This window comes from Alexandromys fortis, unplaced genomic scaffold (genome assembly GCF_014885135.2).
Source record: "Alexandromys fortis isolate MF-2015 unplaced genomic scaffold, M_Fortis_MF-2015_v1.1 scaffold_1, whole genome shotgun sequence".
Taxonomy (NCBI): domain Eukaryota; kingdom Metazoa; phylum Chordata; class Mammalia; order Rodentia; family Cricetidae; genus Alexandromys; species Alexandromys fortis.
This window is the reverse complement of record NW_026067927.1, coordinates 28074392-28101821: the sequence shown is the minus strand read 5'-3', so window position 1 is coordinate 28101821 and position 27430 is coordinate 28074392. Positions and strand designations below refer to the sequence as shown.

Sequence of the window (27430 nt, the reverse complement as noted above, 5' to 3'; positions counted from 1 at the left end):
GGAGAGGGAGAGGGAGAGGGAGAGGGAGAGGGAGAGGGAGAGGGAGAGGGAGAGGGAGAGGGAGAGGGAGAGGGAGAGAGAGAGAACTCTATCACAGGCACAGGTAAGTGTTGTGGCAAGTGCCTGAAATCCTAGTCCTTGGGTGGTAGAAGCAAGAAGACCAGGAGTTCTAGGCTAGTCTTGCCTATATAGAGAGTTTGAGGCCAGCACAGGCTACAGAAGACACTGTCTAAAATATGATCATCATCATCACCATCATCAACAACAACAAGAGCAGCAGCAGCAACAAGAAAACCAAGGCAAAATTTATTAAAACCCTTGTACAAGTCTTTATACATCCATCCATGTGGATTTATTTTACTCTGCAGACAACTGACCCTGTTTCTAAAGCTAAAGTAATTTAGAATACACAAAAGAGCAGACAATGCCCACGAGCTCCCTATCAGCGTGTTAATTAGCTCAGCCTGCTAACTCATGTTCATGGAATTCTTGGGAAGAGCGGAAACAATTCACAGAAAAAGTTTAGTCATCTGTGTAATTACAAGTATGAGGACCAGGCTTCCATTCCCAGCTGCAGGCACCTGCTTTGAAGGCCTTGCTAGCGGCTCTTACACATCTATCCAACTTCCCGGGAATGGCAGATGGTGGCACCTCTACCAGGTTTGTGTCAAATGATCAAACTAGTCAACAAAGCGTGTCTGAACCTTAGCCCAGAGAAACAACACAAAGCAGTATGAAGACGGGAGAAGGCAACCAACTGAAAACTGAAAACTCAAGCCCCTCTGGTTTGGACTGCTGCTAGATCACATGCTGGCTTCGTGTTGAAGAAAAGTCAAGAGAAATGACAAGATTCCACTGACCAAAGTAAATGCACTAAGAGATACAGGACGACGGCTCCATGGCTGCTTCCTCTGAAGACCCGAATGCTTCTGCTCCTATCCAGCACACTTGTGCACATACTCACCGCCCACCCTAGCACACTTGTGCTCACTCACAGCCCACGCCAGCACACGTGTGCACACACTCACCACCCACGCCAGCACACTTGTACTCACGCTCACCGCCCACCCTAGCAAGTTGTGCACACACTCACTGCTCACGTCAGCACACTTGTGCACACACTCACCGCCCACCCTAGCACACTTGTGCACACACTCACCACTCGCCCCAGCACACTTGTGAACACACTCACAGCCCACGCCAACACACGTGTGCACACTCTCAGCACCCGCCCCAGCACACTTATGCACACACTCACCACCCACACCAGCATAGTTGTGCCTATACTACCTCCCTGACTGCTGTCCCAAACAATCCCAGGCCGCAAAGTCTCACATTTCTCAGTGACAAGTGGACTGGTGGAGCAGCAGCTGCCTGGCACAGCTGCACTCTGAAGGCCAAGGTTAGGTGGTTAGAAAAATTCAGTCTCAACTGCTATCTTGGAGGTGGAGTGGCTATTTATTAGCACAATGTACCACTGGAGGAACTCAGGGTCTTCAGTAGTATACCAAACAAACAAACAAACAAACAAACAAACAAACAAAAAACCCAGAGTGGGAAATGTCAAAATTCAACTTGAAAATGGAAGAAAACAATTACTCAAGATCCCTGAGGTATTGCATACCCATAACTTTGTGAAGCAGGGGCAGTATTGCCGTGGGCTGTGCCTGGGAAGACGCAACGGGCTGGCGGGATGGCTCAGTGGGTAAAGGCGCCTACCATGCAAATCTGATGACTTGTGTAGAATCCCTGGACCTATGGTGGCAGAGGAGAACCAACGCCCCAGAGTGATCCTCTAACCTACACACACACACACACACACACACACACACACACACACACACACACAGACACCACACGCACGCACACACACAGAGTAAAAAGTTTGAGTCCTGTGGTGTTTTACACCAAACCATGTCTTTTTCCAGTCTTTCTGATGCTTGTCTTCTCATAAATACAGATTTTTTTTGCATACTTGTAATCAGTAGATAAATAAATGAAGGGATCCTATTTATTTTTGTTCTCAAGGCACTTGATCTGATGATTCCAATAGTCCCATCTCTGCAAAAACCATGAATCTGATTTTCCCACTAACATTCATTTTGCTGGCACGCGGTTGGACTAGTAAGTGGGGAGAGATTAGTTTGACTTGTGCAATAAATTGAACTTGGGATCTTAAACAGTTTTTAGTAATTTAAAATAGAAATCGAATTTTCAAGTTAAAAAGCATAACTTTTAGAATAAACTTTAAAAAGGCTTTTTATTTTATGTGGATGAGAGGTTTGTTCTTATAGATGTCTGTGTGCCACATCGAGTGCCTGGTGCTCTCCTCAGGAGTCAGAGGAGAGCAATAGATCCTTCTGGAACTCTGATTCTGGACGGTGTGAGCGGTGTGTGGGTGCTGGGGATTGAACCTGGGTCATCTGCGAGAACAGCAAGCGCCCTCAACCACTGGCCAATCTCTCCAACCTTAGAATATACATTTTAATGGCTTCCTCCTCAAACTTTCAACAAAGAGGGTAAAAATCAGGAAAAATCACGGTCTACACATAAGTCTGGAAACTTTTCAAGAGACTGTACACGTGTGTTCTGAATAAACATTTTCCTATTGTAACTACTTCACATTTTTAGTGTCTGGTTACAACGATCATTTCACTGTCCCATTGAAGAAGCATAGAGTCGGGAGTGCGGCTGAGGGTTGGAGTGTGTGCACAGCATGCATGCACGAGGGCTAGGGTGTGTGCACAGCATGCATGCACGAGGGCTAGGGTGTGTGCACAGCATGCATGCACGAGGGCTAGAGTGTGTGCACAGCATGCATGCATACTTACTGTTTCAAACAGAATTTTCCCATGGCTTAAAACCATATGCTTAATAAACAATAGCTGTTATGAGTACGGCAATCTGGGAGGCCCAATTTGCTCTAGGGATCGCTTATATATTGTGTGAATATATAACACACGGCATATGACATTGCGTTTTAATATGTGGGATGTGATGTATTAGTAGATTGTGAAATTGGTTTTGGGAGTTTCAGCAGAGCTTTATCAAGAGTGACATAAAGGGAAGGCTTTCTGAATATATTGTGTATGGTAAGAAAAAGAGAGTCTGTGGGACTTGTCTTAGTGTACGCATGCAGCATGTGTCTAGAGAGTATATTTCTTCCTGAGTTGCAATTTGGAAGTTACTGGCACAAAGCATATATTCTTCTCCATCCCTCAATAATAGGGAATGAGCCCATGACTCATACGTGCTAGGCAAATGCTCTTCCACTGACCTACATCTCCAGTCTTGAGAAGCATGTATTTTTAATGAACGCAATAACGTGAGTATTCATTCTAGAACAAAGGGAAACACTGACATTTTTCTATCACTAATAATCAGATCTTTCCTTTTATATTCATAGAAATGATGGTCTAGCTTTACATGTGGTGTTAAGGGTATTCAAACCATTAAAAGGAAGTTTTCTACCTATTTTTTTTGAGACTCATTAGAGAATCAGCATCTGTTGAATTCTCTTCCACAAGTGGACTGTTGTCCCTCTTATACTTGTCTACCAGAAGACAATAACAAATCCGAAGACTCCTAATCTTCAGCTTACTATTCTCCAAGGGTGGCTTATCCCCACGGCCGAGGTGTGACAATCCCCCTGTATGACACACAGACTTATAACAAAACAAACAGTCTTTCACTTGAAAGAGATGAAGAAAAATAATCAGTCTACAAAAAACTCACCCCATACACACACACCCTCCTTCTTAAAGCCCTCTAGAAATGCATGAAATCTCTTGCCCACATCATCATGTTGTAGGCAGAAGGAAAATAGCCAACTTAATTAATTGTGCTTTGTGTGGTCCATGTCAATGCTGTGGGGTGGGAGAGGCAAAGGAGGAAACACATGGACATCAGTCTGGAGGGGGGTCACTGCTAACATTTTGTACCTGTTGGGGGACACTTGGAGGAACCCCACACTGCACTGAACACTTGGAAATCACAATCACCCCACTCTTGAGCCTGCTGCCCTCTGCACTCACCGAGGGCCGAGTCCTGGAGCACAGCTGTCCGTGGGATTTGGGATGGAATTCACAAATGTGTGACTTCCCTTTTCTCTGGTTCCACTGCTGGCTATTTAAAGGGAATACTCATTTCTAATGGAAGGGGCTTTCCATGGAAAGCAAGCAGAGAGACTCCAGGAGGCAGGGAAGGTCCCAAGGGTCCCAGAATACCAACGATATGTACTTGATACCGTTTGTTGAGCATGCACTCCGAGCAGTAAGTCAGGAGCTGGACACAGAGAAGTTTTCCTAAGTGGTTGAGACCAGAGACGGTAACTGCATAGCTAAGGTAGACTCACTCAGGAAACAATGCAAGCACAGAGGAGGAGTGCCACCCTTGACGGGGAGCTGACGAAGAGCAACAGATGCTTTTCAAAGCTGTGATGTTCTAACTGAGCCACAGGGAAGATGTAAGGGTACCGACCTCTGGGAAAGCAAGGCCATAGCACAATATCCTCTCAGGACGTTGCAATGGAGGCAAAACAGTATGAAGTATGAGGACATCAAATGTGGAAACAGCAGTTTCTTGGCTTTTAGCTCAGCCAGTGAGTGGTTCTCAACCTTCCTCATGCTGCGACCCCTTAATACAGTTCTTCATGCTGTGGTGACTCCCAGGCCATAAAATTATTTTTGTTGCTGCTTCATAACTGTAAAGCTGCTATGTTATGAATTGAAATGTAAATATCTAGTATGTAAAATCTCTGAGAGGACCCCTGTGAAAGGGCTGTTGGACCCCAAGGGGGTCACGCCCCACCGTGGGTTGAGAACTACTGATCTAAGCATTGCGTATGCTCAGGCTGCTACAGGCAGCCAGAGATCGCTGCAATGCTCAGTGAGGTAGGAACGAACCCAGCAAGGCTTGAGAGGTCAGGGCCACTGTAGTTTCCATACGTAACTTAAGTGGGAACACATACAAGCTGGGTTTACCCCACTACTAAGGCACAGCCAAAGTCCGAGGACTGAGCCGGAGGTGTGGTCTAACCGGTGCATTGTCCAGCATGCCTGAGACCCTGAGTTCAGTTCTCAGCACTACATATACTGAGCATGGTGGCCAATGCCTGTGATCCAAGCACTCAGGAGGTCCAGTCAGGGGAATGAAAAGTTCAAGGTCATCTAAGGTTACCCAGGCTGGCCTGGAAGGTAGAAGATGCTGTCTCAACCCTCCCCTCACCGAAACTAACCAAACGAAACCCAAACAAGACAAAAAAACACCAGGCTGATTGATCTAGCTAATATAAAAGACGGTTCAATAAAGTTTGCTACATCAAAAGAAATATTCAGAACTCGTCATTGATATTTTATTTATAGCTATGCCCATTTCAAAGCTCACGTCCCCTTTAATTCCTACTTCTTAATGCCAGTTTGGCGCTTGTAAACCTTTATCCTTTGAGTTGGGGCTTCATAGTGGGTGATGGGCTGTTCTCCATATAATCACCACCCGGGCTGATCTTAATGGCTGTAGGATCCACTGTGTTAGTTTCCCATTAATTTTCCGAATAGCATGTATTAGTTGTATAAGATAATAGGTTTCATTACGGCATTTTCCTAAGTATAGCTGTTTATCATGTAGTTTGACCAGAAGAGATTTGTACTTCTGGGTCTCGCTTATTTCCTTCAACATGGTGGTCTACGGTTCCCACCATTCTTCCTTCAAATGACACGATCTTATCCTTTATGGCTGAACAATACTCCCTCCGCAGCCCTATCATAGACAGCACGGCCGCTTCCTTTACACATGCCATGCAGACAATTCTCAGGGTTTCCTCAAGAAAACGCTGTTCCCATAAAGCTCCTTTCCTATCCTGAGGTAAACTCTAAAGCTTACGATGATTAGGCCACGTGGAATGCACGTTTTCACAAGTGTCTCTACGACCCTCTGATGCCCAGGTGAAAGGTCGCCAGAGGGGCTGGTACTTACTGTCTTGCTCCACGTGAGGCCTGTGGTGTGGTGCTCTTTGATGTAGGCCTGAAGCTCGCTCCAGATGTTGAGGTAGGATTTCACCCAATCCACGTGGCGAAGATCACTTTTGTTACAAAAGAGAGCGGATGAGAGCGGCATTAGGACGGAAAACACGGTTTTACACCCAGTGGTCTGGAGACGAGTTGAGAGCAATTGCCCTCTAGCCAGAAGAGGACACCGAGAAGGCGGGTAGCCCCAAGCGCTCGCACTGCAGGGTAGGTATTGGTATGTGCTATACACGTTTCTACGCTGTTAAATGTATCTTGTGGTTTTGATGTTCATATCTTCATTAGTAAGATAACCAAGGTGTTGATAATCTAGAGAATTCAGGTCCTCTGACTTCCCACCTGAACAGTCAGGAACAAAGAAGAGATGTCCCCAGGAGGCCCCATAATGACTTCTGCTGGCTCCACTTAGGAGCTGGGATGGGGAGCTATTCGAGTCCAGAGTCAGACAGTGGAAGACCACTCTCTTATTTTTATCTCCATTCCTCCGTTAGTCATCTAGCCAGCTGTGAGCCCATGGAGGGGGAGGACTCTTGTGACAACCAGTAAATAGGTTAAGAGATATTTTCCCTAGCTATCTTCTCCACCTGGTCTATCCCCATTTGAGTGTGTTCTCCTTCTAACCTCAGCTCCTCCTCTCTAGGGTCCATTATCCGGATACCAGATCTCTCCATGCTGGTTCTCCAGACAAACCCCCTGGTTCACCTGTTCTTTCCACAGCTGTTGACTGCTGTTCAGACAACAGCTGTCTGCCCTCCAGATCCTATTTCAGTTAGGTTCAATATGGGTTTGACACCTGTTTGCCTGGTCTCATCCACCTTGGTTCTGGACTTCCCCATTCCTTCTATGTGGCCACTCACTATAGCCACTTTGATCAGTGGAAATTTCCACCGGGCTTGGGGGCACATGCCTATAATTCCAGCATTTGGGCGGCCAAGACAGGAGAACAACCCTGGGTTTGAGGACAGCTCAGGATACATCAAGAGACTCTGTCTCAAAACATGAAAGAAAAAAAGGTTCATCATATAGGCTAATTCTTTAAGTACAGACATCCATAATGTGGTGTCATGTGGTCAAATGGGGCAGGTTCTTCACTGAAAGAGAATGGAGGTAGATATAGATATAGATACAGATATAAATAGATATAGATATATTGGGTGTGCCATTCAGGAATCTGACATCCCTCTCCTTGTGGCTTTTTCTACACAACTAGAATTTTATTTATTTATTTATTTATTTATTTATTTATTTATTTATTTTTGTTTTGTTTTGTTTTTCGAGACAGGGTTTCTCTGTGGTTTTGGAGCCTGTCCTGGAACTGACTCTGTAGACCAGGCTGGTCTCGAACTCACAGAGATCCACCTGCCTCTGCCTCCCAAGTGCCGGGATTAAAGGCGTGCGCCACCATCGCCCGGCCACAACTAGAATTTTAAAATGTAGTTTTTGGTTTGTTTTTCAAGAAAAGGTTTCTTTGTGTAGCCCTGGCTATCCTGGAGCTCGCTTTGTAGACCAGACTGGCCTCGAACTCACAGAGATCCACCTGCTTTTGCCTCCCAAGTGCTGGGATTAGCGGCCTGTGCTACCATGCCTGACTAAAATGTATTTTTTTTTTTAAGATTAAAAAAAAAGATTTGTCTGAGAGTCTCTGGATTTTGCAAGAAAAAAAAAGGAGATATGCTTGAAATGCTTGCTTTGTTTTGTAGAAACAAACAAATGGATCTCAGAAAAACATTTGTTAAGCACGAAAAAAATGAAAAAATTAAAATGTTTGTTTGTACGTGTGTCCTCCTGTGTGGGTATGTGCAGGTGCCTGTCAGCACTTGCAGGGGCCACATGCAGCTGTTAGGCCCCCTAGAGTTGAGGCTGTGAACTGCACAATGCAACCAAACTGGTCCCTTGGAAGAGCAGCAACTGCTGCTAACTCTAGCAATTCCTAGTCCCTTAGTTTGTTTCCTTATTACACTTACTCATTTAATGTACACGTGTTGATATGCACTCCAAAGTGTGCATGTGGGGGTCATAGGACACCTGTGGGAGCTGATTCTCTCTGTGAGTTGCCGGAAAAAGAAGCTGGCTGAGTCCTCTCACCAGCCTACTCATTTTTTGAAGACATGGTCTCATGTGACCCAGGCATATCTCACATTTGCTATGTAGCAGAGATGACCCTGAATTCCTGATCCTTCCGTTTCTGCCTTCCAGAGCTGGGTCACAGGTTCGAAGCTCTAGTGTGGGATTTCAATCTCTAGGTTACTCAGTGTTCCAACGCAGAGACTAAGACAGGGACTGGTGATTAAGCATACTAGGTTCTAGGAGCAAATGTCTGACAAGCGGTCCACTGAAAAGACAGCCAGCAAAGGAAGGTACATACCTGTGCTTGTAGTCCTTCAGAACCCTGTTAGTGTAAAAGGTGGCAGCATCGTTCATCTCCTTGACATAAGGGCCAGGTTTGGGGGACTGAGAAAACAGGACCATCACCCAAGCATAGAAGAAAAAAAAATAGGATAAGAAAGAAAATACCTCTAAGAAGCAGAAGAAAAGCAATGGAACAATGGGGGAAGAGTTGGAAGCAAAACATTGTATTGTAAAGGCAGGAGGAACCTTCCCCATCTCAGAGTAGGAAGCATTGGGCTTTCACAGGCTAAGAGAAAGCTGACACATTCAGCCTGGAAGGAGCTCTCCTTCCGTGCACCAGACTACAGACCGAGGAACCTGAAGGTGGCCCCCGAGGTCCCCAAAAATGTCATAAGGTGGAGGATAAGGGTGGCATTTCTTCCACACTCACCACGGCTATCCACCCCAGGGCGGGTATGCTCTCGCTGACGGCGGAGAGGTGGTTGAACATGCTGCTCCCTCGGTTTCTCTCTCGGAAAGTCTGGATTTCTTGAATCTTCTCCGATATGGGTTTCAGAAGGACAGCCACCTCATTCTGTAGGCAAATGTTGGGTTGGTTATTGTGGGCAGACAGAACCCTCTGTGCACACTGGCCTGAGAGGACCACCTCCTAGGCCAGAAGAGGGTGGTTTTCTTTATTATATTAATGAAACATTTTTCCTTCCCTAGGTCTTTCCCTTTCTCTCGTCCCCACTTTCTTGCATTTATCCCTTCATTCTCTGCCTCCCTCTCTCCTTTTCTTTCTTGGCAGTATTAGGGACCAACCGTAAATCCCTGTGGCTTGCTAGGCAAGCACTCCAGCAGTGAGCTCAGCCTCAGCCCCTCTGTTATGTTGAAACAGAACAGTCTTCTGTACGCCTGGGTACTACTGATGTGGGTTCAACTAACTGTGGGCAGAAAACGCGACAGCAAACAGCTTGGGTGACAGGAAGACCCGGATCCAAACAAGAGCAGCATCAGCAACAACAAAGCTGGACATAGTGGCTCTTTCTTGTAACCCAAGCACTTGGGAGGCTGAGGCAGGAGGATTGCTTCGAATCTGAGACCAGCCTGGGCTAGAGGGTAAAATCCTGTTCTCACTACCACCTAGAAAAGACCATCATGATTTAATGATTGATCATATTTTATGATCTCAGCCTGATTTGACTTTCTACATGGTCCTCAGCCACGCATGGTCACACTCACTTCTGATTAATTCAACAAACGATTCCTCTAGTTATATTAAAATAATTTCCAAAACTACGCGAGCAGAGTGACAAGGTACCACAGGGGCGAGATCCCCACCGCACCATGGCTGCTTTCAACCCCTCATGGGTGACTTGAGTGTTCTCAGCTGCCTCCAGGTGTTGAGGAGCCAGATACCAAGGCGGGGTCTGTGCACGCAGCACCTGCACACCAAGGAAGCCGCAAAGGCCCTGCTTCTCAGGAGCAGCTCAGGGGCTGTCGACAAAATTGTACAGTCTTGTCTGCAGGAGGGAAAATGAAAAAGCTCCTCACAACTCCTTCATTTTTAAAAACCAGCGCTTCAGAGTGACGCTTCCCAACCTCGACTACACACTGGAGCCATCTGTTGTCTCTCCCCCACAAATACGGATTTACCTGGGCTTGGGAAAGCCTGGGCGGGAGTGAGAGGAGCGGGAAATCTCCCTAGGTGATCACAAGCATTGCTGCCAGCGGTGTGTGTCACACACCCAAGGACAGGCCTTTGAGACAGGAGCAGTAGATCACAGGGCAAGAAATCATGCTCGCCACAGCAGCTTCTAGGATCTGCTCCTGACTATAAACCTCTTGCTATGTCTTCCTCTAGACAAAGGGGCTTTGGAATTAGAAAGGTCTTGGTTCAAATCTCTCCTCTGCCACTTACTATCCATGGGGCTCTGAGCAAATCACTTCATCTGATCTTTGGTTCCATCTGGTACAAATAAAAGATGACAACCCCTACAGCCTCTAGGGTATAGGAGGTACTATATTTTAAACCTCTGGCCCCAGGGTGATACACAATAACCTCAAGTGATGGTTACGGCAGCCGTGTATAGCTCACGTCAGAGTAGCAGGGATGTTTCTTGTTGCTGTGACGAGATACTTCACAAGAAGCAACAAGGGAGGAAGGGTCCCTGAAACTTCCTATGTAGACAGACTAGCCTCCAACTCACAGAAATTCTCCTGCCTCCGCCTCCTGAGGACTGGGACTGCAGGTGTGTACCACCCCACCAAGTCTGGAATTTTAACCTTTAAGGAGCAAATATTTCTCCCTCGGGACTTTTTCTCAGTTCAGATTCAATTACTGGCTCAAGGGGTTGATGCTTGCTTCCCCAGAGGCTGGCATCTTCAGCAGCGACACTCATGGAAAAACCTCCTGCTTGCCTCTCAGTTCTTGGCTACACCCTAGTATGTTTGATGCAATGACATCTTTGAGAAAGTCCAGGATATCTAAACTGCTGGTGGGACCTGGCCTCTTGCCCCAAAGAAGAGAAAGAACCAGAAACTGTGTATTTACAATGTTGGAGAGATTTATTGAGACCAACTTTGTTTATCTCTAAATCCCAAGAACAAACTGAAGTCTGAGGAGATGCATAATTCTGGGATATATTTTATATCGGTTATCTGATGAGAGCATCGTAAATATCGAGAGAGTTTCCTTTTTGCCTTAATTTGGCAATTGTCTGAAGAATTTTCATCAGTCCCGAAATGTCAAGAGAAGAAAGAACAACTCCCATTCCTACCAATGCTAACAAACGTTCTCGCCTCCATTCTGTGCCAGTAGATTCGTTTGTGCTATAAACTGGTTTATCTCCTCCAGTTCACCCCGAACTTTTGTAGCTGGACTACAGAATACCAGAGTGAATGTGATTTTCATCAAAGCTTAGCATGCAGACGTCAGCAGAAAGGCGGGGTGGGGGGACCTTAGACATCCTCTACCTGCTTAGCAGGCATCTGTTGGAACACTCAATAAACACGGCTTGAACTGCATCAACGTTAGTTAAGCTTTCAAAAGTGCTTCCCACTAGAGAAAGAGATTGTGTGCACGTGTGTGTGTGTGTGTGTGTGTTGATAAATCGAACCAGAGTCTTGCACAAACTAGGCAAGCAGTCTACCATTTGTTTAATCCCCAGTAAGGAGGAGATAATTTAAAAAGCATCCTGTAAAATATGATTATTACTATTTTATTAGCATGCTTGTGTAGGTTGTATATCTACACGTGTATGTATGCTGGAGTCTGTGCGGGTACATGTGTGTGGGTGCACTAGTGTGTGCATGTGTGGAGGACTGGAGTTGAGGTTAGGTGTCCTCCTCGATTGCTCCTCACTTTGTTTATTGAGGCAGGGTCTCTCACTTAACCCAAAGCTTACCAGTTCTGGCGAGTGTAGCAGCTGCTTTGTCCCAGAGGCCCTGGTTTTGGCTTTGTGAGTGTTGCGGTCACGGGCCGCCATTAAGCCTGCTCAGGTTTTGTTGAGGGTTCTGGGGATCTGAGCGGTGCTGTTTATCCTTGCCTGGCAATTTGCCAAATGCCTTCTCCACTGAGCCAACTTCTGAGCCTGGCGTCCTGGTTTCTCCGGTATTTATTTTCTTAGAGTACAAAGGCGGTGGTCTCAAGGCACAGCTCCAGGGGCTGGAGAGATGCTAGCTCAGTCGGCGAAGTGCTTGCTGCACGAGCTTGAGGACACAGGTTCGGATCTCCAGCATCCACATTTTTAACAAAGCTGTGTGCGGCTGCACCTGCCTATGATTGCAATTCTGGGAGGGTGGACGTGAGAGAGGGTGGTGGGATGGCAATCAGTGAGCTACAGGTTCAGTGAGAGACCTCGCCTCAAAATATAAGTAATTGAGGAAGAGCTCTTCATACAAAATGGTTCCAACAATACCAGCCGTTGGAACACAAGGTTCTTCTAAAGATAATTTATTTTTTATTTTATTTTTAGTGTATGTATGTGTAGCTATGTGAGCTCACACACACACACACACATACCCACACATGTATGCACGAATTCACACAAAATACACAGCTGGTTTATTCTGGAATGGCTTCAAATTCCCTCCAAAACAAAACTATCAAAAACTGTATTTCCTGCGGGTTTCTGTTTTCTAAGACAATTTCCCGAAAGAAAATAAATTTCAAACCATGAAGACGAGCCCCCAAATCTTTTCCGTCCCAGATGTCTGTGGAGCAGACACATGGTCCTACGGCAAGGGAAGAGGCTGGTGAGCAAGGTGGTGTTTTCAGCCACCGTTTCCAAGGCTGTCCTAGCTGGCTGAGCTTGGGAGACAACCTCAGGGCTATGTTTTGAAGGCCCTAGCAACTCCTCTGAGCTCTGCTATCAGCTCCATCTCAGTTCAGCTTCAGAAGGAACTGGATTGTTTTGCAGAAAGTAAAATGGAAAGGTTCTTTATCAGCGAGCTTTGGAGAAACTACCCAAAAAGGCAAGCCGAATCTCTCAGGCAGTTCTGTAGGAGATGCAACAAACTGGACCTTGAGCTTAAAGATGGGTACAGAATAGCAAGAAACCCGGTGAGTTATTTCTAGAGCCAAAGGTTCTTAAAAAAAAAAACAACCAAAAACTTAAATTGCATTTTTATTTGCTAATTTTGTGTGCACTAGTGTGCACTTCAAGGGACAGTTTGTGGGAGTCAGTTCTCTCTTTCCACCATGTGGGCTCTGGAGACGAAACTCGGGCCATCAGGCACAGTGGCAGGCCCTTTCCCTCGGAGCCACTGTACCAGCCGTTGGAACACAAGGTTCTTCTAAAGATAATTTATTTATTTTTTATTTTATTTTTAGTGTATGTATGTGTAGCTATGTGAGCTCATGAGCCTCACATACGTGTAAGATTCTGCGTGGGAGAAGAGGGCACTGGATTCCCTGCAACCAGAGCTACGAACAGTCATGGGTCACCATGTGGGTGCTGGGAATCGAACCCAGGCTGTCTGGAAGAACAGTCAGTGCTCTTAACCCCTAAACTCTCTCTCCAGACCCTGGAACTCATTGCTCTTTTATAGTTTTACGTCAAATAGAAAATGGTTAAGTCATTTTTATAAAAAAGTTTTTTTCTGATTATGAAATTAATATTTGCTCATTGGAATCAATGGAAAATATAGATGGGAAATACAAGTAAATATGTAATAATCTAGTTCCACCATGGAGAAGATTTATGTAGGTGGGAATATTATAAATGTGTTCAAAAATTTCCAATAATGGCTATTCAGTCTGGTAGGATTTCTCGGCTCAGAGAATGGCTCCATAGCCATGCACACATGGGCATCACTAACTGCATTTAGACACACACATACCCTCCCCAAACTAACCACATACCCCCAAACCCTAACAACTAAAAAAAAAAACCAAAAAAACACACTCATGCATACATACACACAAAAAACACACAAATACACACACAAACTTAAAAACCCTAACAACTTAAAGAAATAAAACAGTAAACTTTTGATTCCTTTCTTCTTGAGATGAAGTCTCACTCTGAGTCTCAAACTGGCCAAAAGTTACTTGGTAGCCCAGGCTGGCCTCAAACTTGCTGTAATCCTCCTGCCTCAGTTTCACAAGTGTTGGGATTATAGGTGTGAGCCACCAAGCCCGGCTTAAACTTTGCATATGTGTGTGCATGTGTTTATGTGTGTATATCTGTGGGTGCATGTGTGTGCATTGATTCATGTCTGTATGCACGGATTCATGTGGTGTGTGAGTGTTTGCACGTGGGAGGTGAGAGGCCAATCTGTGGGCCCACTCACCTTTGTTTTGTTGAGACAGGCTCTCCCATTGGCTGGGAGCTTGCTGAGTAGGAGAGGCTTGTTGACCGACCAGTGAAACTGGTCGGACAGGAGCCTGTTTCTGCCCCCCAGACTGGAATTTCAAGCAGGTGCTACCATGCCCAGCTTTTCCACAGAGGTTCTGGGGATTAACCAAACTCAGGTCCTCACGCTGTGAGCAAGCCTTTCATCCACAGAGCTACCTCCCCAAACCACAGACCTTTTAGTGATTGGATCCTGCTGCATTTAAACCTCTGGGAAATTTATAGCAAGCAATATTTCTTAGCAAACCACAGTCTCAAATATCAACCATTATTACTTTGGCTTTTGCTAATATTTAGTTCTTTTTTTTTTTTTGAGTTCCACAACTGTACACGGTGTCATAATTGCTGTCATTATATTGAACAATAACACATCTCTTAGTGATGTGGGAGTGATTTCTTACTAATAAAGAAACTGCCTAGGCCCATTTGATAGGCCAACCCTTAGGTAGGCAGAGAAAGCAGAACAGGATGCTGGGAGAAAGAAGCTAAGTGAGGAGTCGCCATGATTCTCCTGCTCCAGACAGATGCAGGTTAAGATCCTCCCTGGTAAGCCAGCTCGTGGGCTACACAGAATATTAGAAATGGGTTAGAACAATATGTAAGAGCTAGCCAATAAGAAGCTGGAACTAGCCGGGCCAGGCAGTATTTAATAAAATACAGTTTCCGTGTAATTATTTCGGGCATAAGCTAGCCATGCGGGCGGCCCGGGACGCAGCCCCGCCGCTTCTTAATTCAATTTTAAAAACACAGGTTACATAAATACCTTGTTGTAGGATCGCTAAACAAGGGGACTAAGGGTGCAATCCAGTTCACGGAGCTCAGCTAGCACTGGTCACACTCCTGGGTTCCATTCCCAGCGCTGCATAAACAGGTGTGGTGGTCTTAACACTGGGTAGGCTGAGGTAAAACCGCAAGTTCAAGGTTGCCCTCAGCTACATGGTTGGAGGCCAGCCTGGGCTATATGACATAAATAGCAAAACCAAACCAAACCACTGAAGGTTCCCAGAGACTTACATTCCCCAAGAATCATTCTTTAGGAATACAACCTAGTAAGAATTTCCCACAAGGGCAGTTGCTGCAAGCTGCCAAGAGGTTGGGTCTGCCCACCCTTCTGACACAGAGTTCCCTAACGTTCCCTTTTTCTCCTTCTTTCCTCTTTCTTTCGGATGCTGGCCTATGCCTGAGGACGAGTGCTCAGGTCCTCAGGCTTCTTCCCTCTTCTCCAGTGGTCCCCTCCCTGCCACGCGGCTGAGCTCCTTGTTGAAGAACTTAAATGGCATGCCTCTCCGCTTTCCTTCTCCCTTCTCTCTCTGCTGGTAGCCGACAAGATTGAGTTTTCCTGCTCTGTGGTTGGCATTCTTTTCAACTCTATTAAGACTGTCTTGTGGCTTCTCTTTGAAGAAACAGCTGAGACTTAAAGATTTAAATTTGGTGACTTAGTCCCGGGGGTGTGTGTGTGTGTGAACTGCTATATGTAGTTACACTGTCAACATCCTGATGTCTGGAGAGAACTTTTTAGTTTTTAAAAAGATGTAATAAAAGAAAAAAATTTTATGTGTTTGTGTGTGTGAGCGCCTACATGGGTTTATGTGCATGCATCACGTGTGTTCGGCTGGAGGGTGTTGGATCCTCTGGAACTGGAGTTGAGGAACCTGATGTTGTTGCTGAGACTCGAACCCAGGTCCTCTGTGAGAGTGGTGAGCACTCTTAGCTGCTGAACCATCTCCTCAGCCCTTGAGAGAAGCATGTAACGCCCACACTCTTGTACCTATTTTTTCCATGAAAAGCTTTAATGGCACATTACACCTACAAGTAGATTTTATTTCAGCAATGGCCTTTGCTTTCGCTTGTAAAGCAACTTTCTCAGCTGTCAAAAAATAAAAAGCATAGAAAGCCAAGATGACAGGGTCAAGTGATGACATCCCTAGCTGGCTTTTGATGAAGAACACCTGGAAACGAGGGGTCAGGAGCAGCGACAAAGCACTAGACAGATAAGACCTTCGGGCAGGCACTGAAGTTTGATGTCAGCTTGTTCCATTTTTCTTACAAGGGTTGAACTTTAGTTACAAATTGGGCATTTTCCATGTAAAGCATATTTTTGTGAAAAATGTTCTGCAGTTTCTCAGCCAACCTTCTGAGGCTTTGGTGGCTCATGACTGTCACCTCAGTGCTTAGAAGACAGAGGCAGGAGGATCAGACGGTAAAGGCTAGCCTTAGCTACATGGTCAGTTCAAGGCCAGCCTTAGCTACATGGTGAGTGCAAAGCCAGTTTAGGCAACAAGAGACCCTGACTCAACAAAACCAAGCAGCTGAACAAGAATAAATGGAACCAAACATCCAGAGAACAGATCTATTGATATTACACATGGGCCAGGATATTTTCCAAGTGGTGACCAGACACTTTTCAGATGAGCAGGTGTGTGACAGAAGTAGCCAAGTTCAATGGCTATGCAAATATTAAACACAGTGACGCACCAGTGGTTTCGGTCCTCACCATAGCTCCTGAGTCTTGAAGCAACAGTGAGGGACAGTGGTCCATCAATACACACACCATACACACCCCCAACGTAGACGTGGCTGCGTATAGTTCTACCAGAATATGTACAGTTCATATGAAAGTAGAATCCTAGGGCTATCAGATCATGGCTGTTCCGGTAGGCACAGAGACTACAGAGGCTACGTGAAGGTGACATGTCTTTCCCATGGCTGCACCCGTGTGCTGGCTCACAAGAACAAGGGGCACATGTGGAATCCGATGTCTCTTTCTTACGTCAGGACTTGACACAACAGGCTCCTGGCGAAGGCTGGGTTCATGACAGGGACATGGAATGGAGAGATTATCTGGGATCCAAGAAGGAAGCAGGGAGTCTGTACTGAGCAATGACAGGGACATTCAGATCGAGTGGCGAGAAGACACAGAAGGAGGAAATGAAGCTGAAAATGAAGACCTAACCTGGTTGCCCACCACCCACCTAAACGAAGAGACAGGGAGGCTGAGAACTCTCAGCCTCCATTTCATTATTCTTTCAATTACTGGACTGCTCGAGCTGAGAGAACACCAACTGCTACGCTACCTGGGACGCACATACCATCTGGTCGCTGACGGTGATGGATTTCGTAATCACCTACACGTCTACTTTGAGGTTGGGCACACTGAGAGGCACGAGGGCTTTCCACAGGCTTTGCCAACTGTCACTGGGTTTGCAAACTGGAGAGAAAGGCTAAAGCATTTGCAGCCAACCAGTTCTCTAAAGCCAAAAGCCACCGGGGTACAGCAATCACAAATGAGTTCTTTGAAGAAGGAAGAATACAAAGACGTCTGACAGGCATCTAGTGTTTTATTTTGCCAACATCCTATGGATGCTAGCTGCATCCACGCCACATGGTGATCGCTTGCCCACCCATTGTCTCTGCTTTCTGATGACACATCTCAGCTTCAACTACCCAAGGCCCCATCTGGAAGCTTCTGGCACAATCATATCTGTCTCTAAGGAGTCATTTTCTCTCCCTGGATTAAGTGGCTGTGATGAAAACATAGGAAGATCTCTTCTCGGGGTCTCATGCAGAATGCGGTGAGATCACCTCAAGCTGTAGCAACTCAAGCAATGCAAGGAATTTTAGCAACGTCTTGGGAGTCCTAAAACACCCCGAAGAACACTCCTGCATTGCTGGTGGGAGTGCAAGCTGGTACAGCCCCCTTTGGATATCAGTAGGTTAATTTCTCAGAAAATTAAAAAATAACCTTCCTCGAGACCCAGCAATACCACTTTTGGGTATATACTCAAAGGATGCTCTATTGTACTACAAGGACATGTGCTCAACTATGTTAATAGCAGCATTGTTTGTCATAGTCAGAACCTGGAAACAACCTAAATGCTCCTTGACTGAAGAATGGATAAGAAAAATGTGGTACATTTACACAATGGAATACTACACAGCAAAAAAAAAAAAAAAAAAAAAAAAAAAAGACAGCTTGAATTTTGCAGGAAAATGGATGGAGCTAGAAAACATTATTTTGAGTGAGGTAACCCAGACCCAGAAAGACAATTATCGTATGTACTCACTCATAAGTGGTTTAAAACATAAAGCAAAGAAAACCAGCCTACAAATGACAATCCCAGAGAACCTAGACGACAATGAGGACCCTAAGAGAGACATACATAGCTCTAATCTACATGGGAAGTAGAAAAAAAACCAAGATCTCCTGAGTAAATTGGGAGCATTGGGAGCATGGGGACCAGGGGAGAGAGTTGAAGGGGAGGGGAGAGGAAAGGAGGTAGCAGAGAAAAATGTATAGCTCAATAAATCAATAAAAAAAGTTTAAAAAAGAAAAGAAAAAAAACACCTCAAAGGCTAGATCAACCATTATCTTCCCATCAGACCCTAGTGCCAACCATCCTTAATCAGAATCCACTTTCACTCTGAAGAATAGGGCAATCATTACAGGGTTTCATTGTTTTCCTTAAGGGTAGAAAGCCAGCCTTAACATGAACACAAACAGGGCATCCTGGTCCACTGAGTCAGGAGAAGGGATGCTGGGTACGGCCTCTCTCTTTTGACTCTCAGTTCACCTCAGGTGGGGCTGCTAAGGCCCATCCTTTACCTCACTTGATTCCTAACCGTCTTTGCCCATGGATCTGAACTCCTCCTCCTGCCCTCCAGTGTTCTACGGACCACATTTTTACGGAACACATCCACAGGAGGCTTGTGGGTGGCTGAAAAGCCAGAGAGATCTGTCGGTTGCTCACCCCGTTTTCGCTCATCCGCCTCCTCTCTGGTATTTTCTGTCATCACCATGGAGATGCTCTTCAGGGCATTTAATGGGGTTAAAGAAGCCTTCCTCCCTGCCAACCCCCTGTAAGAGTGGCTGTAGGGTTATTTTTCTCAATTGTTGTGTTTTTACCACACACATGCAAAAATAAGTTTCAGTAATTTTTTTACTTAACATTAATGGGAACTTATTTTAAAAAAACCCCACCAATTCCAAATACCTACATATTTTTCCATCTGGCACGTAGGATACATTTTAATAGTTTTATATGAAATTACAGTGATTGAAGTGGCTGCATGCACACAGTTTTCAATTATTTTTGGTTGATATCTATCTCATTCTTTGGGGACTGTTTTCAAGAGCTGTCATCATCTTGGAGTGAGGGTGTAGCCATTTTGTTTTGTTTTTTGATCATGCCCTTTACTTCCATCTCTGCTGTCATTATTTGGTGAGACCTTCTCGTACCCATGTCTAACCACCCCCGCCAATGGCAGGGTCACTCTTTCCTCTCATCTCCTATGTCCTTTTTCCTTGCTGCCCGTCCTTGTGTGTGCCACGGTCAACCAAGAAGAAGCAACACCATACAACTGCTGCATTCTTGGTACCTACAGAGCAAACCGACAGCCAATGGCTGTAGACTTAGTTTTCACGTCTGGGGCTGAGAAGCTGTCATGGTTCATTTTAAGGATCACCTTGACGAGATCTAGAATCACGGGAGACAGGTCTCTGGGCGTGCCTGTGGGGACTGTCCTCATTAGGTTAGCTGAGGTACAAAGGCCTGCCTACTGTGGTGGTACCATTCCCTAGGATGGGATCTCCAACTGTACAGAAAGGAGAAAGCGAGGTGAGCATCTCAGTTTCATGACTTCGTGTGGGTGCAATGTGATCAGCTGCTTCAAGCCCTGCTGCTGTGACCTCTTTGCTGGAATAGCCCGTAGCCACCACCCGGGAGCCAGAAAAAACTCTCCATCTCTTAAGTTGTTTTACCACCGCAAATGAAAAGGAATAAAGACATTCCCCTTGGCAATAGCCAAAAAGACCTATACTAATTCAAATCCTGTGTTTTTTTCTTGGTTTAAGGTTACTTTATTCCATAGATCACATGACTCCAAATCTCTTTTTAGTTCTGTCCTCTCTGCCCACCCCCCTCTGTGTGTGTGTGTGTGTGTGTGTGTGTGTGTGTTTGGTTTCGTGTACACAGAGAGGCCAGAAGTTGATGCCCATCTTCCTAAGTTGAGCTCCACCTTGTATCTTGACACAGAGCCCATCACTGAACTCAGAGTCCACAGGTTCAGCAAGCCTGGCTGGTCAGTGAACTCCAGAAATCCATTTGCCTCCATCTCCTCACTGCTGGGATCACTCCTAGCATTAGGTTGGTGGGTGCTGGGAGCACAAACCCCGGTCCTCATGCTTATAGAGTAGGCAAGTGATAAACTGAGTCATCTCTCCAGCCCTGCTTTGAAAGTTTTTATAGCATATAAATGATGCATAAGATGGGTCTCACTATGACATTAGAAATCTACATGCATCTTTATGTATATTCGATGTACTTTGATCATATTCCTCCCCTAACCCTTTCTTGTCCCCCACCCCTTCCTGCCACTCTCCTTGATCTTACCAAATAACAAACTCTGTTTTAATTAACTTTAACTGTCACCTTGACATAGCTTAGAGTTACCTGAGAGGGAGTCTCCCAGATCAGATTGGTCGTGGGGCATATCTATGAGGGATCATCTTTATTGTTAAGTGATGTAGGTGGACTCAGACCACTGTTGGCAACACCATTCCCTGGGAAAGTTGTCTTAGAATGTACAAAAAAGCCAGCTCTTGCTAAGCATGGGCCTGTGATTAGCTCTGTGATGAGCATTTGCCATGACATCCCTCAATGATGGCTCACCTGGAAGCCAAATAAACTGTTTCCACCCCTAGGTTGCTTTTGGTCAGAATGGTTTTTATCATAGCAACAGAATGAAACTGTACAGACTCCCTGGTCAGTACTGCAGACTGCTTGGTTTGTCTACCTACACATCTCTAAGGAGAGTTAGCTTGTCATTCTTCCTGTTTGTCTCTTCACTCAGTAAGTAGACAGGGTGCCCTGTGCATGAGGCCTGGGCCCAGTCAAATTGACAGCCAAAATTAACCAGCACAGAGGGAGACCGACAAAGAGCCACTGTCATAACTCAATTATATACAACGCGTTTAGATGTTAAAAGCCACTGGGTGTGGGAGAAGTAGTTCAGTTTAGAAATATTCATGGGATGGGATGGGGAATGGGTTAGCTCAGTGGGCAGAGTGCTTGCCTACCAAGCATTGGGCCCGTGGGTCCCACTCTTAGCACGGCATGAACTGGGTGTAACAGTGCTGAAATTCCAGAACTTGGAGGTGGGGGCAGGAGGATCAAAAGTTCAAGGTCATTCTCAGTTATGTAATGAATTAGAAGGCAACTTGGGCTATTCTCAGTTATGTAATGATTAGAAGGAGAGGAGGGGAGGAAAAGGGAGAAGAGGAAGAGAAAAGGAGAGAAAGAGAGGGAGATGGTGGGAGGGAGGGAGGAGAGGGAGATGGGGGGGATCCAGTGGCTTACAACAGGATGGACTTCAGACCCCTAAATAACTCACGTGGAATTGACTACGTGGGTGCCTGTGGGAAGAGCTTCCGGTCAGAGGAAACAGCCACCGTGAAGGAGCTAAGGCTGGCAATTGTCTCCTGTCTTCCAGAAATAGCAAGCAACTCGTGTGGCCGGCATGAAACAGTGGGGGAAGGTGAGGTCGGGAAGACAAGGCGAACAGCAGAAGCGTATCTCTGGACTGTTGAAAGGAGTCTGGCTTGTATCGGCACAGTTTTCAGCGCAATGACAGGGATGACTTTCTTTCCCAAGAACTAGACTGTGGGGGAAAAGGGTAGCAGGGAGATCATCTCAGAGACCACCGCAATTCCTGGGGTTGGAGTGAGCGTTGTGGAGAGGGGAGAAGCGGGGTCCAGGTTGGATATAGTATCAGAGTAAATGCGCAGTGGAGACTGACTCATCTCTCTGACTGAGCAACCAGGAGAGGCTGTCACCATTGGCCAAGAAGGGGGAATGGCAGGAGGACCAGGTTTGAGCAGAAGGATAAGGAGAGCAGACTTAGACACACTGCCTACCTTCAACTGTCATCATATTTGACAAAATACTGGGATGCCGTGTGGACCAGTCAAGTTGAGGTGCAAAGTTCAACATTGCCAAGGAGCGATACATAGTAAATAAATTAGTCTACTGGCATGTTAGATGTTAGAACACGGAGGCACAAGTCACCAGCGTCATCTGCAAAAAATGTCACTATCTGCTGTGTCCCCTCCATCTCATTTTCTCTTGACAATTTTCTATTCTTTTTATGTTTTTATATCTCCTTTTTAATTGTTTGAGACTATACCTCCCCTGCTTTCCCCTCCCAACTTAGCATGCCCATGGAGGGAAAAAAACCCCTACAGAGTCCATTTAGTGTTGCCTCTATGTGCACGGGTGTAGGACCATTCACAGGAGCCTGGACAGTCATCCAGGAGCCACATTCCTGAGGAAAACTAACTCTTTCTCCCCGACAGCCATCAGCTGCCAATAGCTGCTCAGCCTGCAGCGGGGACTCCATGCGTCCACGCTCACTCAGTCTGGGCCGGTGTCTTGGCTGACTTGATCCTGTGCAGGTTCCGTGTGTGCAGTCCCGGCAGCTGTGAGCTCATGTGTGCCACGGGGCTGTCACGTCAGGCAAACCCCGCTTTGCTGTAGATCTTTCCTTCCCTGCTCCTACAATCCACCCTCACTCCTGTGATGATCACTGAGCCTGCTGGGGGAAGGGAGGTGGTACAGATGCCCTGCTTAAAGCTGGACACCCTGAAGTCACTTATTCTCTCATTGTTGACCAGTTGTGGGTCTCAGTGTTAATCACCATCTTCACACAGAGAAGCTTCTCCGATGACGGACTTTGCTTGGGCACATCTGGAATTTCCAACTCACTACACCCGAGGCATGAACTGTTCTATGCGCCTTCCTCCCGTCAACAGAGTTCTTCCGTGATTCAGGACAGCACATCAACATATTAGTTGTCCAGTGTTCGGTACATCTCAGCTCCACTCTGGTCTAATAGACATATAAGTGGGTTATGTGGTCAGTGTAATTCAGTTCTAATCCGGGATGCCGCAGTGTATAAACTTCCTGTTCCTCACATGCAAGGATGGTACTCTTGGGCATTATCCATCATGGGTAGGCTTGGTGACACTTCTCTCTTGGATGTGGACTGTGCTCAGTCACCCCCGCTGGCCAGCAGCAGAGCTTCGAGAGATCAATTGCCTGAGTTTATGGGTACAGTGTGTGGCTGGCGGTGAATTTATTTTTATTAAATTCCCAGGTCGGTTATTCATTATCTCCCGAAACTAGTAGGCTTATACAGAGATAAATCTTTAAACTTTGCTTCAGCAGTACTTTATTTTAACTACTTGAGGCAATGGACAGAGGTGCAGTATTTAAGACGGTTGGCTCGTTGAGCCAGCCATGTTATGAGCAGCAGTTTGGGACACAGCTTACGTTTTTATAGTAAACACAGTGTCCTGTAGCAGATGACAGAATGGATGGATGAATGAACAGAATGCTGATGTGATACATTAAAAAAAAGCTTCTAGAAAGTCAGATACGATCTAGGGAGCAGAAATATACCCACTGTAGAAAATTGGGCAAAGAAGCTTCTTTTCGCAGGATATGGTGATTAACACAGACTCACGATGGTGCAGAGACCAAGAGACTGTCGTGTGCTCAACTCTAAATGGGGCATGCCGTCGCTTGGTCACAGCCAACCAGGAAGCTGTGTCTTAGCCTCAGACTTGCAGTTACACCCTAGTCACAGAAAATGATGCAGCTCAAGACAGGACAGGTGGCGTCAGGTGTGTTGGCAGCTCGGGGTGCAGCACCATAGAGCTTGTTCTGCAGGCCCTGTCACTCTCACCTCAGTCACTGAGTTTGGGTCGTGATTCTGAGATAATTCTATGCATATGGCAGAATTGGGGGAGGGTGGGAGCTGAAGAGATGATTCAGCAGTTAGGAGTGCTTAGTAAGCCACAATGAGGGCTAGAGTTCAGGGCCCACCACCCAGGCATCTGGTCCATGCCTGTAACCCCAGTCCTAAGGGGCCTTGAGATGGAAGAAGCTCCGGCGTTTGCTGGCTTTCAGCCTATCAGAGAAAATGTGAGCCCCAGGCCCAGGGAGAGACCCCCGCCTAAAGAAGCAGACAGAGAGGGGAACAGGAAGACACTTGGGGTCTTTTCTGCTCTCCATGTTTGCACAGGTGAACACAGACCTACACTCACGTGTATGCAGACATACACACATAAGTCAATCTAGAAGATGCACGAATATCATAACACATAAGAATGAAATACTGGGCTAATGCCCACAGCATGGTAGAGGGAGCCAGGGGAGTATTCCAAGGCGCCCTGTTTGGAGGTTGCTACCAAATGTTGCAGCTGCCATCTGCTAAGGAAATCAAAGGAATCTGCTGGCTCCAGAAGCTGAAGAGAGGTGGTGTGCATGCCCAGCAGCAGTAACCATGAGACCGCAAAGCATGCTGGGAAGTCCACAGAAGTGTAATGCAGTTTTGGGGGCACCTTTCCTCAACCTTTTCCTATTTTCAAATATATATACCATTATGCATTGTCCTCACTCAGCCCCCTCTCCAACTCCCCTCCCTTAATCCCCTGACTTCTCCTTTCTCCCTTCCCCTCAGATAGTTTCCTCTTCTGCTGTGGTGTGTGTGTGTGTGTGTGTGTGTGTGTGTGTGTGTGTATACACAGGAAGAGGCACATGCAAGTGTGTGTATATGTGTCTGTGATCATTTGTTGGTTAGAGACTGACACAGGCTGTCTTAGCCATTCCCTGCCTTATTTATTCAATTTTATATGCGTGTGTATGTACAGTGTAGGTATATGCATGTTTCCATATGTGGGTACATGTATGGGAAGCATATGTACATGTATGAAGACCAGAAGTCAGGGTATAGATCAGGAGTAGTGTAGCAAAAAAAAAAAAAAAAAAGTGGCTGCAAAAGTTTACAATCCCACTACTATGAGATAATGCTCTTGTATACTGTAAAGATTTGTCACTTGTATTAGTTTAACAAAATGCTACCTGGTCAGTAGCCAGGCAGGAAGTATAGATGGGACAACTAGCCTAAGAGAATTCTGAGAAGAGGAAAGGCAGAGAATCAGTCACCAGCCAGGCACAGAGGAAGCAAGAGGAGAATGCTTCACTGAGAAAAAGTACCAAGCGGTGTGGCTAAACATAGAAAAGAATTATGGGTTAATTTAAATTGTAAGAGCTAGTTAGTAATAAGCCTGAGCAATAGACCAAACAGCTTATAATTAATATAAGCCTCTGTGTTTTTCTTTGGGGCCGAATGGCTGCGGGACTGGGTGGGATAGAAACTTGCATCTACACCCACCAGCACTGAATAAGGCTTACATTTCCTTACATCTCTACTTTTACCTGCTCTTAAAGAGAATGGTGGTCAGTTAGGCCTTTGGGTTATGGGTGAGAGGAAAGACATCCTTGGTCTCTCAGATATCAGGCAACGGTTTTTAATTGCTTGGTAAGGAACATGTGAGTATTCTTATGATGTCTTTCATCACACTTAAATCTAAAATTTTTATCTAGGCTTCTTTCCTGAACATATTCAAATTGAACTTAAATTAGGAGTCCACTGGAGCTTAAATTACAACGTCTGGGAGTTTCACGTCCTGTTCTTTTGTAAGATTCTTCTGGCTTCTTGGCTTTCAGAACACACTTGGCTACAAACTTAGGAACTGTGCATGAGGGATTTTGAAGTTTTAGAACTTGAGTGCCAAGAGTCCAGTCACTCACATATTCCCAGCAGCAGTGAATGAAGCTTCTCTTTCCCTACTCCCTTCCCCCTGGGGATGATATGGTAGCCTGAACCACAGGAGCACCAAGTTGGCTTTACCCCTCTCCTCCTCCCCTCCCTTTTTAGATGCTGCCTGAGAGATGAAAGCTCATGGCAGGCTCTGCTTTCTGACGATGCAGGGAAACAGCACCAATGCTGGCTGGCCCTGCAATGCTCATTTTAAAATGACTTTCCTGATCATTACAAATCCTTTCATTATCAATGAGCCCTTCTCCACGGACAGTGGAAAGCATCTCAGAGCAATAGGGGGTTTACAGAAGGGCAAGATGAGTAGGTGGGAGGTAGGCATACATATCACAGCAAAGGGTGCCACCCTGGGAACTGGGAGGGTGAGGCTCATTCACCATATCCACTGGGTCCCTGGCCTGGCCCAAGACTGGTTCTCAAACCCAGGTTTCTTGGGATGGTGTGTCGCTTAGTGTTAGTGACTTTTCTCATCATTGTGACCAAATACCTGGGAAGAAACAATGTAATGAAGGAAGAAGCTATTTTGGCCCCATTTTGAGGAAACACAGCTCCTCCCAGGCAGGGAAGGCATGGCCACAAGAGGGCAAGAAAACTGGTGAACTGGTTCACGATCAGGACACCGAGAGGACAGGAGAAGGGGAGTAGGGCTGAGATGTAAAGCTTCAAGCCCATCCACAGTGATTCACTTACCCCAGCAAAGCTCCACCTCTTAAAGTTCCACGATATACCAAAACAGAATCACCAACGTGTTCTATTGGGGACCTTTCATATTCCAACCACCGCTGCACCAAAACTGGCTGGGGAAAGTGGGTGGCGTCAGTAACCAGACGCCTGGGTTCTGGTCTAGAAGAAGCCCAGTGGATCTGTCGGTCTCTGGGCACATTCTGTAATTGAACATCTGTGGATGCTGATCTCTCCCCATCTGTCTGTGGAGTGTAATATTACTACCTAGCATGACGCTGTGGAAATGGACTTACAGGTGGTAAAAGAATTAGGAGATCTCTGCATTTAAAAGTTCCTCATTAAAAAAGTTCCTCATAAATATTCACATACGATGCCAACAGTATTTCTATCAGCACTTGGGGTGGGGGACAACGACAAAAATCCCTCCCCAGGACTGAGGATCCCTTACTAGTTCTATCTGCTGCTCTGCCCTTTTGGATGGGTAGAGAGAAAACTGGACAATACTATTTGACTTTTGCATGTTGGGATTCATCTCAGAGGCTGTCCAGGGTATACTAATACAGAACGATTTCTGAAGACAGAGGAGAAAAACGGCATCTTTGACTAGGGAAAGTGTGTGGTCAAAGAAGCAACAGGACGCGAATCCTAAGACGGTGGCACAGGGTGCCCACCCTCTGTAATCAAATAGCTCCAGCTGCCCTAGGCAGGTGCTGACCACTCAAGAAGCTCTTTTGCAGTGGGGTTCTGATGCGAGACACCTTTCTGTTCAGCCCCATGTACTTTATCTGCATGGACTCAGCCCACACCAGCACTGCCCCCAGCATTCACAGCACGACACATAGGCTCAGACCCATT

General features: G+C 46.0%; 1 protein-coding gene across 1 annotated transcript in view; it reads right to left on the bottom strand.

Moving 5' to 3' along the window:
* The window catches only part of Cap2 (cyclase associated actin cytoskeleton regulatory protein 2), a 133555-nt gene that overhangs the window by 31149 nt on the left and 74976 nt on the right, over positions 1-27430 (bottom strand). Inside the window, exons 5-7 of the mRNA XM_050144425.1 lie at positions 8803-8946; positions 8389-8474; positions 5974-6079 (exon numbers count right to left, since the gene is read on the bottom strand). Coding sequence (XP_050000382.1) covers positions 5974-6079; positions 8389-8474; positions 8803-8946 — 336 coding nt within the window. The remainder of the gene's footprint in view (positions 1-5973; positions 6080-8388; positions 8475-8802; positions 8947-27430) is intronic.